This window comes from Zalophus californianus, chromosome 5 (assembly GCF_009762305.2).
Source record: "Zalophus californianus isolate mZalCal1 chromosome 5, mZalCal1.pri.v2, whole genome shotgun sequence".
Classification (NCBI taxonomy): domain Eukaryota; kingdom Metazoa; phylum Chordata; class Mammalia; order Carnivora; family Otariidae; genus Zalophus; species Zalophus californianus.
The window spans coordinates 4835757-4850117 of record NC_045599.1 but is presented as its reverse complement, the minus strand read 5'-3'; the positions used below and the strand labels follow the sequence as shown (position 1 = coordinate 4850117).

At 48.7% G+C, this 14361-nt stretch overlaps 1 protein-coding gene across 1 annotated transcript in view; it reads right to left on the bottom strand.

Annotated features, from left to right (window-relative positions):
- MAML1 (mastermind like transcriptional coactivator 1) overlaps positions 1 to 14361 on the bottom strand; it is a 39177-nt gene that overhangs the window by 9082 nt on the left and 15734 nt on the right. Inside the window, exon 2 of the mRNA XM_027605411.2 lies at positions 13 to 1425. Coding sequence (XP_027461212.2) covers positions 13 to 1425 — 1413 coding nt within the window. The remainder of the gene's footprint in view (positions 1 to 12; positions 1426 to 14361) is intronic.

The window sequence follows — 14361 nt, the reverse complement described above, 5'->3', positions numbered from 1 at the left end:
CCGGGAGCTCACCTGGCTGGGTGGAACCAGTGATCGGAAGGGCATGTTCCCTGGCTTTGGTTTCATCATAAACAAGGAGTTCTGCTCATTGCTCAGATGAGGCAGCTGCTGGGGAAGGTAAGCCATGAGGGTGGTCTTGCTCTGGCCGGACGCGGGGCCGCCTTGCCCGCAGTCAGCTTTGTAATGAGACAGGGGTTTGGTGTTGCCGTAGTCCAGCACCGAGCCCTGGTTAGGCACGGCGCTCTGATTCAAGTTACTTGGTGGTGGGTGACTCAGCAGGTTCACGTGGCCAGCCTGGAGGTAGGGGCCTCCGGGCCGCGGGGAGCTCTTGTTTACTCCGGGCATCATGAGCAGTTTGGAATTGGTGAAGTCTTGCTTGTAGCCGGGAGGGCTGGCAGGCTTCTCCAGGGGATAAGGGACGTTTAAGGGGCTGTGGGAGGGGCCCGTCTGCTGCCACGTGGACATCTGGCCTGGGGCTGGCGCCTGGGCGGCCTGCTGCGGGTTCTGGAGCATCTGCTCACGCTTCTGCTTGGCGGCAATCTGCTGCAGCTGGTGGGCAGAGGACAGCTCCGAGGCCCCTCCTGGGCCCTGGCTGGGCAACACTACGCTGGAGAGGGCTCTTGGTGCATTCTGGGCCTGGGCTGATGCCGGCATCAGGTTGGGACTGGGATTGTCGGCCCCGGGCTGACCAGAGGCGTGGAACAGAGGCTGAGCGCCCCCCAAGCTGGGCGAATCTGTGCTCACGGGGCCAGCTGAAGGCCCCATAAAGGTCTGTCCTGCAGACCCAGCCCTCACTTGTGGAGAGCCTAACTGTTCTTGTTCAAAGGCTGCTGGAGAGAATTCTGTCTTAATATTAATATCCTGTGCCAAGGGGGTCTGTGTGGCCGACCCAGAAGACTCTGGGTCCTTCTTTTCTTCAAAGTCCTCGTTAAACAGATCCTTCATGTCTTCATCGGGCACTGACCTGTTCAGCTCCTCAATGAGCTCCTTCCACTCCTGCTCGTTAAGGTTGAGGTCAGGCATGAGGTTGCTCTGAGATATGGAGCCCCCGGCCCCTGTGATCATGCATGGCAGGTCATCGACGGGCTCCTGCTTCAGCTCTTTGTTCAGACTCAGAGGAAAGGGCTCACCGGGATTGCTTCCCCCGTTCAAGTGGAGGCTCGAGTCTGCCAGACATTTCTTACTGATGGAGTCCAACCCCAGGGAGTGCTTCCCGCCGGCCTGCAGTGCCTCGGCGCCCGGCTTGTCAGGCTGCCCCAGGGGGGAGGCCGGGGGCAGGCCATTGGAAGCGACGGCTACGCCAAGAGGGGCCTCACGCCGGGTCTTCTTGTGCCCAGGGAAGAGGTCCCCATAGCCGTTCTGCTGCTCACCGTCCTGCGGGGGAGGGGCGCTCTCGAGGCCCCTCTTCACTGTATCGTGGAGATGCTGCAAAACACGGACAAGAGGGACTTCAGACGCAACGCCACGCAGGAGGCCCCTCCTAACGGTGAGGTCAGTCAGGACCCCGATCCCCACAGCGCTCTCGTGCTGATTGTGCCCGTCCAGCTTACACCCCCACCCCCACTTCCCCTCTCCCAGGTCCTCCGGCGCTGCAGGGAAGCGAGCCCACGTCCATTTGTGCCTGGGCCCCTGACTTCTGCGGCCCTCTCTTCCTGTAGGACGCAAGCCCGATGCTGCCCACAGTCGTCTAGTCGTAGAGTGTGCCCAGGAATGGAACCAATGAGAAAGGACCAGAAGATACATACACGTTCTCGAGGGTGCCACCTAAGACCTGGTTGTACAGGAGACCAGGGCCCCGGGACTTTTCACTTGGGGGAACCAAAAAATTCCTCCTTGTATTTAAGCCGATTTAACTCAGATTCCTTCCGCTTTCCATGGAAGGAGCCCTGGCTGCTAGGGGCTCCTTCTCAGGCCTCGGTGGGGGCGACTCACGAGCACCAGGCTGCACCGCCGTTGTGTGGCTCAGGCCAGTTTTCCTGCCCTGTGCCCGGCCCCACCCCTTCTCTCTAGGCAGGGCTGCTCCCATACGAGCCCACCCTCCTCCTTGCTGGCCCAAAGCAGCTTCCAGTCCCCTCCGCCCAGTCACCAGCCCCCACAAACCCCACCACTTCTTATGGAGAGAGAGCATTCCTCTGAACACAGCCAGTCTGTCTTGCACTGTTGTCCTTGCTTCCCCTGTGAGATCTCCCCAGTGAGATCTGTTCAGCTAGCCTTCCTAACAGTCCACCGTGGGCCGGGGACAAGTGCTGTGTGCACACTGTGGCATTCATGGGCCACGGGACACACACACACACACACACACACACACACACACACACACACACACGGCTACAGAAGATGACAAATGCCCTCCACAAGCAGCAGAGCAACAGTGCCCTGACACACACACACACACACACACACACACACACACACACACACACACGGCTACAGAAGATGACAAATGCCCTCCACAAGCAGCAGAGCAACAGTGCCCTGAGCCAGAAGTCCCGGCGCAGGAGTTTCGTGAAGAGAACATGACAACAGGAGTGGGGAGGAAAGAAGGTGGCATCCTTCCACTCTTTCCCCAGCCTCATTTTCAACCACCGGGATGTGACTCCTCCATCAGCGGAGATGCCTACACTTAGTTCTAAACATGGTGCTGCTCCTTTACAGTTTTAATTTTGTTACATTTTTGTCCTTCACCCTCCCTCCCACTGACCCTAAGCATCTACACTGTGCTATTTACAAAGTTCCAAATAGGAGCTTTCATTATTATCCTTAAATAGCCATCAGAGGAGTCCGTAGCATCCAGAACTCCATACTGCTGTCCTCTGGCTACAGTGAAGGGCTACACGGACCCACCACAGCGGCCCAAGGAGCCTGCGTGCACGAGCGCTCTGACCTGGGGTCCTGCCCAAGGTGACTCCTTGGGCACCAGCTCTCAGCAGCAAACCACCTCCTAGATACAAATGTGCAACGAGCAAGGAAACAAGGAAGGCAATTTTCTCAATGTGGAGTCCCAATTCCAATGCCCCATTCCTTTTTTTAGCCCTACTTCAAGATGTTCTGATTTCTTTACTGTTAAAGCCGGCTGTACAGGGCTCTATAAATCCTGGCTGAGTCCGTATTTCTCTAAATCCATATCTGGGTACCTAAGTTAGCTCAGAAAAACTTGGGGATACTCAACAGATGGAACAGTAGGGCAGAGGTGTAAGCTGAACAGGATCCTAGGATCCTACAAGACAGCTGCCTTACTTTCATGTGGGTTCTTCTGCTTCCTGCTGCCACCTAGAGGCGGGAGGGGGGAAGGGACCCATGCTCTTAAAATGGACCTTTACAAGATCTAGGGCCAGAAAGTTTCCTTTGGGGAAGGGCAATTCATAGCCATTTAATCCGTCACAAGGAAATCAAAACGTGCTGCTGATTTTTCTTGGATTTTTATTCTTTCTATTACTTTCTTTTTGGAAAATCATTTGTTCCTCAGTGTCAGCTCTGGGCTGTCTGTAAACCTGGGAGCTCAGTTTTCCATTCTCCTAAGGGGTAAGATGGAAATCTAGGAGGTCAGGGCACTTGATGAGTCAGCTGGTTGTCCCAGATTAGAAACAGAACGCTTCTTTGCCCTAACATTATAAAAGCTACCACTCCCTCTTTCAATATCCGCATGCAAACAGCTGCAGACAAGTTCCAAAGTAACAACTCAATTTTGCAATCCAATTACTTTTGGCCAAAGGAAACACCGGGCCATTTCCTCAACTGCTCACAAAATGTAACTGGAATGATGTAGGCGGGGGTGCGGAGTGCGGAATGTGGTGGCCCTGGCCGATTTTTAAGTCTGGAGCATTTGCAGGAGTGCCTGATATGTGCAGGGCACTGGAGAGGAAGATGAAGATGGGTAAACCACAGAGACTCATCTCTCAGAATTTACAACACAGATGGGCAGGCAGCCTGAACGGATTATAAATTATATAAGAACAAACAGTAAGAGAAAGCATACAAAACCAGCTGCCATCGATAAACACACGGGCTTGCTCTCAGTCTATCTGGTACTTCTGCGTGCTCAGCTCAGAGGCTCCTGTCCTAACTATGGAATGGTCTTGTGGTACACAGGGTTCCAGGAGGATCCGGTCCGGGGATAACGTGATCTGGTGTTCGTTTCCCTCTCAAGGGGGTTTTGTTAAAGGGTACCACATGCCTGATGGTAAGCTGAAGGCCCTGCATGCTCACCCAGTCTTCCACCAAAGCACCTGCAGGCCGGACTCTCACCCCAGCCTTTGCCACCCACCACTGAAGTTCCAGTGTGCTTTCTGGTCAGACTAACCACAGGGTAACACCTATACTCTTCCACTGAGCTAACACACACACACAATGTGGCTGCTTAAAACAAGTGTGGCTCTCTCCTCCATACTTCTTATGTGTGGGCAGTCACCTGGGGCAGCCACCAGTGCTTTCTGCCCCTTCTCAGGGTCATCTCTCTCCTCGGTCATCCTCCTATCAGCCAAATACAAGCCCTCCCCGCCAACCCTGGCCGGAGAGTTAGCACCTTGACCCACTGCAATATGGCTTCCATCCTCTGGGGAGCTGACGCAATGCTGAATTGGGCGGGGAGGAGTGGCAGAAGAGAGACTTCAGGGCTGCCTTCCCTGAGGCCGGCAATGACCTTGATGCTGTTAAACACATTCACATTTTCAGTCTTTCCCTCCAACATCTGCTTCTTAATAATTTCCTGCATCTTTAAAGTTCTCTGTCCTCATATTTCTTTACCAGAGAATCTTGCTTTCTCTTCTACTTTTCTGGTTGTTCCTTCTACTCTCCTTTGAGGCTTTGAGGTAGGTCCAAATAAGTATGGGAGTCCTCTTTTTTTTTTTTTTAATTTTTAAAAAAGATTTATATATTCATTTGGGAGAGAGAGCATGCATGCAAGTGCACAAGCAGGGGGGAGGGGCAGAGGGAGAGGGGGAGAGAGAATCCCCAAGCAGACTCCTCTCTCAGTGCAGAGACCAACACAGGGTTCAATCCCACGACTCATGAGATCATGACCTGAGACGAAACCAAGAGTCGGACACCCAAGTGAGCCAACCCAGTGACCCTCTCCTCTTTTTATTCTATACATACTCTGAGTGATCTTATCCACTCCCAAGGCTCCAAATTCCTATGACTGAGCATTACACTCAGAATAAACCCAACTGCCAGGGATCAAGTGCTGATCTATCAGCCCTTGCCCTCCATCCAACCTCCTTTTCCATGCTCCCCCATGTACAGCACACTGAGTCACACCAGCCTTCTTAGAGTTCCTCAAACATGCCCCCTCATTCCTGCCTCAGGGCCTTTGGACTTGTTCTTCTCTTTGCCCAAAACACTTCTTCCCCATCTCCCTAGGGGTGGCTTAGCACATAATTTGGGTCCCTTATCTCCTAAAAGTCATAGAACAACTATTCTCCATCTCCCCAGCCTATCTCCTTGTTAATTCCCCCAGAGGCACTCAGGTGAATAAGCCTAGCTTCCCCCCATTAGAAGGAAAAGCAGAGACCCAGTACCTAGAACAGGGCCTGGCATTCAGTAAGTATTTGTGAATGAATACGCTCTCTTACCCCGACGCCGACAGAGCCCCAGACTCGTGTTTGTCCAACCACCTACCTGGTGTGTGGGGTGTACCACAGATAATTCAGACTTAATCTGTCCGAACCTGAAGCAGCTTCTCCCCACTCCCGTTTTCCCTTCTCTGTTCCTGTCCCAGACCATGTCACTACCATCCACCTAGTCACATAAGCCAGAACCAGAGAGCCACTCTAGCCCCTCCTTCTCTGCTACTCCTCACATCCAATCAGCACCCTAGTCCGGCTGAGCCCACCTCCTCAGCATTCTTGGATCTCCACGGTTCTCTCCGTCCACTAACTTCTCTTGCTTGACTCATTCCAACCACGTCTACAGCTAGTCTCGTTAATAATCTCTGCCCTCATCTACATTCCGTACTGTGGTCAGAGTGACTGCACCGAAGGGAAAACCTGATCCCGTCACTCTCCTCCTGAAAGCTCTTCAATGGCACCTCGTTGCCCTCGGGTCTTCATAACCCTGAGCTGGGCTCCGCCGTCCTCCCGGCTCTGGTACTAGTTTAACTCCCCACCAGCTTTCCAACCACACCCATGCTGTAGGCCAGTGGTACGGCTTGCGGGAACGCCGCAGAAGTGTAGGTTCAAACATATAATAAGACCTTAACTTTTTAAGGCAGCAATTCAACCTAATACCATGCTCACGTTTCCTTTTCCCCTAAGTTCCTGCTGCATCCTGTACGGCCACTCAGGAACCCTGACTGTTGGTGGAAAGGACCATCTCCAGGTAAAGCCAATCTACTTTCAGGCAACATCCAAGATTCCAATGATTTGAGGGAAAATGTGGGAAATCTGTGTCGAGTAGCAACCGTGGGAGGGCACGAATCTGAGCCAAATGCCACAGGGACAAGTCATTACTTCCTCAGTGGCCTTGCTGACCGCCCAGCACCTGCACTTGACTACTCCTCACGGTGTCAGAATCTCATGATTCAAAGCAGATGAAAGTCCAATTACATGAGGCTTCCCAAGGTGTGAGCATTTGGGGCTCGCAGGAAGGATCTGCTGCCGATCCTCTATCCTCAAGGCCCTGTCTCCCTGCTCGTCAGACTGGGAAGGGCCCACGTCCACTCTGCTTCCACCTGTGAGGCTGGCTGAGCCAGGCGGTGTCTCGGTATGAAACACAAGCCGCGGGGAGTGAGTCAGAGCTTCAAGCCCTGAGACGAGCACCTCCCCTCTGCCAAGCACAAAGAGTCCTACCCATCAAGGTGCTGTGACCAGAAAAACGGGCTGTGCCATGAGGAAATCACACACACATACTAAAGAAAAAGAAAAATATCACAGAACCAAATATAACCTGCTACTAAAGATTCCCACTTTTTTAAAGATATTATTTGTCTTAACAGTTTGGAATCCTCAGTGATTTAGAAGTACGGTATATATTAAAGGGATCTGTAAACACTACTCTTTGCCACTGAATCCACCTATAAGGACAAACTGAAAATGGCAAGTTCCAAGAAATGCATTTTCCAGAAAACTTTATACTTTGGGGTCCAGACATTTTTTAAATGTTTTATTTTTAACGAATTATAGGTTCCTGTGTCAACTATACTCAAATTAAAAAAACTTAAAAAAGAAAAAAGAACTTGAGGTTCACAGGAAATTGGAAAGAGAGTACAGAGGTCCTGTGTATCCTTCCCCCAGTTTGCCCCAACGGTGTTCCCATGCACTGCTAATTCCCAAGATCCTACTAGCTGCCAGACACTGCCCTATGCAAGCTGAGCACAAAATAGTCACAAACTCAGATATGCCCTAGGTTTTTACTATACTCTAGGCAGGGCACTGGGATAAAAAGACAAGACATAGCTCCTGCTCCGACCGGCTGGGATGAGATGGTGAAGCTATGGAGGCAGAACAGAGTATTATGGGAGGAAGGAGAAGGGGGCACCCAAATTAGGCATTAAAAGAACAAAGAAGTCATCCAGAAGCAAAGGGCAGGCATTCCAGGCTGAGAGGCAAAAGCAAGGAGACACAAATGAGCACTGAGTGGGAGTGGATAGAAGGAGGCAAGCAGAAAAAATTAGTAGTTTCATGTTGCTCAAGTGTAAATGGCACAACAGGAACTGCTGAAAGTCAGGCTGGGAATGGACGGTGATGGCCCCGAAATTGTAATGTGAAATTTCCAAAAATATACAAAACTAGAACGAACAGTACACTGAACCCTCGTGTGCCCCTCACCCAACTTAAACAACTCTTAGTATTTGGCCATTTTGTTGCATTTCTACCTCCCTATTCCCCAACCCCCAAACTGGATTTTTTAAGAAACAAATCCTAGGCATAATACCATTCAATCCACAAATACTTCAGTACATATCTCCAAAAAGTAAAAACTCTTAAAAATATACAGGTGTGTATAATATTGTAATACCATTATCACGCCTAAAACATTAATAATTATCACCACCTCAAACACATTAGAATGGTTACTATCCAAAACAAACAAAAAATCCAAAATAACAGGTGTTGGCAAGGACATTTGTGCACTGTTGGTGGGAATGAAAATGGTGCATCTGCTATGGAAAAGTTTGGTGGTTCCTCAAAAAATAAAAACCTAGATTTACCATGTTAGTCAGCAATACCATTTCTAAAAGAATTCCATTTCCAAAAGCACTGAAAGCAAGGACTTGAACAGATATTTGTAGACCATGTTCATAGCTGCGTATTCACTGTAGCCAAAAGGCAGAAGCAACCCAAGAGTTCATCAATGGATGAATGAATAAACTCCATACAATGGAATATTATTCAGCCTTAAAAAGCAAAGACATTCTGACACGTGCTGTTACAATATGGAGGAACCTTGAGGCCATTATGTCAGGTGAAATAAACCCATCACAAAAGGATAAATACTGTATAATTCCACTTACATACAGTACCTAGAGTCATCGAATTCAGAGACAGAAAGGACAAGGGTGGTTTCCGGGGGCTGCAGGGAGAGGGAAGTAGGGAGCTAGTGTTTCCGTTCTGCAAGAAAGGAGCTATGGAGATGGATGGTGGTGGTGGTTGCACAAATAATGTGAAAATACTTAATACTAGAGTGTACACTTAAAAATGGTTAAGCTGGTAAATTTATACACACACACACGTGTATTTTTTTTTTTTTAAGAGGGAGAGGAAAAGAAAGAATCCCACGTAGGCTCCACGCTTAGCATGGAGCTCAACACAGGGCTTGATCCTACAACCCTCTGAGATCATGACCTGAGCTGAAACCAAGTTGGATACTTAAATCAACTGTGCCATCCAGGCACCCCTTGTTTTATTACACTTAAAAAAATTCTTTATTATCATCCTGTAGGCCAGCAGTGTTCAAGTTTCCCTGTCTCAAGATCTTTTGCAAACAAACAAAATAACCCCTTTATCATGGAAAATTTCAAACATACACTAAAGTAGAGAGAAAGTAGAATGACCCTCCATGCACTCACTGTCCAAGTGACACTACGTCTGGCCCATTTTGTCTCCTTCATACCCCACCCCTGGACTAACCTAGCAATCACATCATTTCCCCTTAAATAGTTCAGCATGCATCACTAAAATATGAAAGCTCTTTGAAAAATAACCGTAACACCATTACTGAATGTCAAAAATAAAAAAAAATCAAATTGTTGCTACAGTTGGTTTATTCAAGTCAGGATCCAATACACTGCATCTGGTTGACATGCTCTTAGGATTCTGAGTATATAACAGTTCTCTCTCCCTTTCTTAACTTTGCCATTTATTTGTCCAAGACACTTGTCACTTGTCCTGTAGAATTTTCCATTTCCAGAGCTGGCTGATTGTATGCCCCCCAAGGTGTCGTCTACAAGTTCTTCTATCCTCTGTATTTCCAGTAAGCTGACAAAAGCTTGATCAGATTCAGATTTTTTTTTTTACATAAATACTGATAGGTGATGTTGTGCTGCATGCCATTTTAATAGGAACTTATCAGATGAAGTCAGATTTGCATTTTTTTTTTTGGATTTGCATTTTTATAAGCTATCTCTAATGCCTCTGTGGCGGATACATTTCAAGGAGGGAAGCCACAGCCAGAGTGATCACCAAGGAAGAGACTGCACCAGACAGTGGGTATGAGGAAGAAGAGAGGATTTCAGAGTTGGTGGGGGGAGGGATTCAGCAGGTCCTGAAGACTGATTTTATAGTGGGGGTGAGGGAGAAAGGAGTTTTGCTCTAGTTTGGGCACATGGGTAAGACAGAGAACAAATGAAAAGCAGGGTTTCAGTGGGGGAAGGGGTTAGTTTAGTTTTAGCCATGAAGAGATGACTAGACCATTCAGGTCACGTCCAAGAGGCAGTGAATAACACTGATGATGAGCCCAGGGGAAAGACTATCACCAGCAACGCATGCAGCTGAAACCACAAGCAGGTCTGATCACTCAGGAAGAGTGACAAGCCAGCCAAGGGGCAGATGAAGCACCCATAATGAAGATGGAGCACAAGGGAGAGTGATGGGTTAAATGCACCCGAAAGGTCCAGAAAGATAAAGGCTGAACATGTCCACTGGGTCTGGTAACTGGGTCTGCACATGTCCAAAGGGTCACTCACTGATGTCATTGCCCAAAGCAGTTCCAGAAGGCTGACTGGAGTAAAAACCCTTAACTTGAGGGGCGTGTGGGTAGCTCACTCGTTAAGCGTCTGCCTTCGGCTCAGGTCATGATCCCAGGGTTCTGGGATTGAGCTCCGTATCGGGCTCCCTGCCCTGTGGGAAGCCTGCTTCTTCCTCTCCCACCCTCCTGCTTGTGTTCCCTCTCCCGCTGTCTCTCTCTCTGTCAAATAAATAAATAAAATCCTAAAACAAAAACAAAAACAAAACCCTAACTTGAGAAGTAACTGGGAAGCAAGTAAATAGAGTATGAATTGTTCTTTCCCAAGTTTAATTGTAAAAGGGAGATAGACAAAGTAGAGTAAGTGATTGTCTATGCCTGGGAAGTGGGGGGTGGGGGCATTAATGTGTGACAGCTAGGGTTGTGGGCTTCTTTCTGGAGTGAGGAAACGTTCTAAAATCCGACTGTGCCGATGGTCAGAAAATTCTGTGGATAAACTTAAAACCACTGAAATGTATGGGGGAACTGAATTTAAATGGGTGCATTGTATGGTATGGAAATTGTATCTTAATAAAGCTCAAAAAAAGTGAGGGAAGGGCACCTGGGTGCCTCAGTCGGTTAAGTGTCCAACTCTTGCTTTCAGCTCAGGTCAGATCTCAGGGTCGTGAGCGAGAGCCCTACATCAGGCGCCACACTCAGCAGGGAGTCTGCTTGAGATTCTCTCTCCCTCTCCTTCTGCCCCTCCCCTGGCTCACATGCCCTAAATAAATAGATAAATTACATATGTATTTTTTCAGTGAGGGAGAGAGACTGGTAGCCAGAGAGGGTCAAAGGAAGGTAATTTTGGAATAATACTTGAGTTCACTTAAAGAACAGCAAGTAATTATTAGACCAGATCTCTCTAAAATCCTCTGGAGCTCTGTGATTCTGTGCAATCAGGCATTCATAGATAAATATGAAAAACATGCACCATAAACTACTGAAAGCATAAACACCATGATCTTCTCCTGTACGAGGAAATCCTGACTTAATTGAGAGACTGCAGCGCATGTAACTGCGCATGTAAGAGTGATACCCTTCCCTTCCAAAGCCACGCCCTCCACCCGGGGTCTCTATCCCATTCCCATGTGGCCTCTCTTCCATCCATCTCCCTGTTTACCCCTAAGCATTTGCAATGCTCAGTAACCCCATCTTTTAGCCCCCATCTACTCTGCATTTAGCTCAGTGTTAAGGGCATAGCTAGACTGGGTTCAAATCCTGCTGTGGTTGCTAAACAGCTGTGTGCTCACAGGCAAACTACTAAGCTCTGGTTCCTCATCTAAAGAGGGGCTGGGCATGGTGGTGGTGTTGGGAGAACAGCTACTTCCTGGGGGAGCTGCAAGGCACACCTGGCAGCTGATAACATTCTCACCCTTCAGCCAATCCCCTTCCTTCACTTTGGAGCTTCCTCAAAGATGGGGTCTCTACTTTGCCATATGCGCCAAGGTCACCTCCTAGTTCTTAAATCCAAGGGACACTTTTAAACCGTATCTACTTGACCTTCCTGAGGCACTTGAACTCTGATGAACTCTCCTCCCTTCTCTAAACATGTTCCTCCCTTAAGGCCCAAGAGACGGCTCTCTGGACCTGCCTCCACGGCACTCTCTACAGGCTGAGGCTTCCCATGCTGCTCCTTCCTCCCTTTCCATTGCTGTCCTCTCCCAGGTTCCCCACCCACACTCAGGGCCTTGGCCACAGCCTGACAACCTGGCACAGAGTGGGGCCACTCAAATATTTACTGATCTTCATATTTCCTGGATCTCCATCTTTTTTTTTTTTAAACATTTTATTTATTTAATTTGAGAAGGAGAAGGCACAAGAGCAGGGGGCGGGGAGCAGAGGGAGAGAGACAAGCAACAAGCAGACTCCCCGCTGAGCATGGAGCCCAACAAGACCCCAGGACCCGAGCTGAAGTCAGATGCTTAACCAACTGAGCCATCCAGGTGCTCCTGGGATCTTCATCTTTGTGCCCAGCTCTCTCTCCTGTGCTCTAGACTCACATATTCGACTGTAACCAGGAATCTCCACATGGATATCCTCCAAACCTGGCTCTTCCTCTCACGCTCCTTCCCTCAGTGCATGGCTCAATCCTTGTCCTCTGCTGACTCTACCTCCTAAATCAATCTCCAGTGAGATCCCTCTACACCACCACTACACCTCCCTCTTAGACGAATGCCTTATTTTATTAAAATAGATTACTAAAATAACTTCATGCTGATCTACTTCTATTCTCTGTTCTAACCCACCCTTTACGATGTTATCGAGTGATCTCTATAAAACACTTATCTGAACCACTTGAAATGCCTTATTCCCCCCCTTACTTACGGATGAAGTTCAAATTCCTTATTCTGGCACTAAGAGCCTGTTTGATCTGATCCCACTGAGCCTTTCCGCTTAATCCCCTGCCATTCCCGTGGGGCCCCAACTTACGGTGAACTTTCAGGACTGAGAATATACCTCTGGCCTGGTGATCTCCTACTAAGCTTTTAAGATGTAGCGCAAACTTCAACTCCTCTGTAGTATTTTTTCCCTGACCACTTACCCCACACCTAATCAAGTTCCTTATTCCATCCCTAGGGCTCTAACAAAGCGTTTTGTGTATTACTTACATTCCACGTTCAAGGTAAAGCATGGAGCCATACCATAAACACGCATCTCATGTTTCTCTGCATCTTGCCCCATCTGTGGAGGACAACAGCCTTGCCCTCTTCATCCCCAGCGCCAGCAACCTGTAGGTGCCCAATGACTGTTTCCAGATTAAGCCTCCCTCCTGCCCCATCACTCCCCTTCACGGTCACTCTACTGTTCTCTGGCTTCCTGCACATCCATCTTTCAGTTTCACGGGCTTTTCTGTGTCCAATAATGGATGCAGTACTAGTTCATGTAACCTTCACGATAGCCTGTGGGGTCCGTGCTGTACTATTACCCCAATTTCAAGATCAAGGCACTAAGGCTTAAAGCAATCAAAGCATTTGCAAAGTGAGCATGAAACCAGGATTTGAACACAGATTTATTTGATTCAAAGTCATTTCCCAAAGTCCAACTTATGCAACTCCATCAAATGTGCCTCTTTTTCATCTCAAAACTTCTTAGAGTCTTTATTTCTCTCTTCTCTGAGAGGAAAACATCTCTCCTTGCAAATGTTAACGGCTTTCAGCTGCACCTTCTTACTCCTTCTGGACCTGCCTCATCTGAGACTTTTCCCCTTCAAATTATCCCCCTCCAGGGCACCTGGTTGGCTGAGTCAGTGCAACATGCCACTCTTGATCCTGAGGTCATGAGTTCAAGCCCCACACTGGGCATAGGGCTTACTTAAAAAGAAGAAAAAAATTCCCCTCTTCAGCTCAAAAATAACTTCAACATTGAGGTACTTGGGTGGCTCAATCAGTTAAGCTTCCGACTCTTGGTTTTGGCTCAGGTCATGATCTCAGGGTCATGGGATTGAGCCCCATGTCAGGCTTGGCGCTCAGCACAGTCGGCTTCCGATTCTCTCTCCTTCCCCCTTTGCTCCCGCCCCCCGCCAATTCTCACACACACTCTCTCAAATAAATAAAATCTTTTAAAATTTTTCATTTATAAACAAAATAACTTCAATGTTTTGTTCTAGAGCAGTGGTTTTCAATGAGAAGTTTTCCAGATCCAATTTTTGGCACAACACAATTTGGACTAGGCACACTTCAAGTGCTTAACAGCCCTCCATGGCTGGTGACTACTGTACTGGATGACACAGCTCTAGAAACGGGCCTTGAATGTAAGTTCTCAGGACAGTACTAACACAAAAGGAAGCGCCCCTGAACCTGCTGGGCTTAGGCAACAGGCGCCTCTCTGCACACACGGCTCCTCACTCCTCCTCGCAGCCTGCCCTCCTGTGTCAGGAAAGCTGAACTTCAGCACGCCAGGCCCCCTGCGTCTCTGCACAGGTGGCTTCCTCACTGGAGGTACTCAACCTTGCCCCTCCTTTCTGTTTCTCCCAAACTCCTTCTCATGATCTTAATCCTTTTTTTTTTTTTTCAAAGATTTTATTTATCTATTTGAGAGACAGCGAGAGTGAGAGGGCACACACAAGCAGGGGGAGCAGCAGGCAGAGGGAGAAGCAGAATCCTCGCCGAGCAGGGAGCCCGAGGCGGGACTCGATTCCAGGACCCCAAGATCACGACCTGAGCTGAAGGCAGACGCCTAACCAACTGAACCACCCAGGCACCC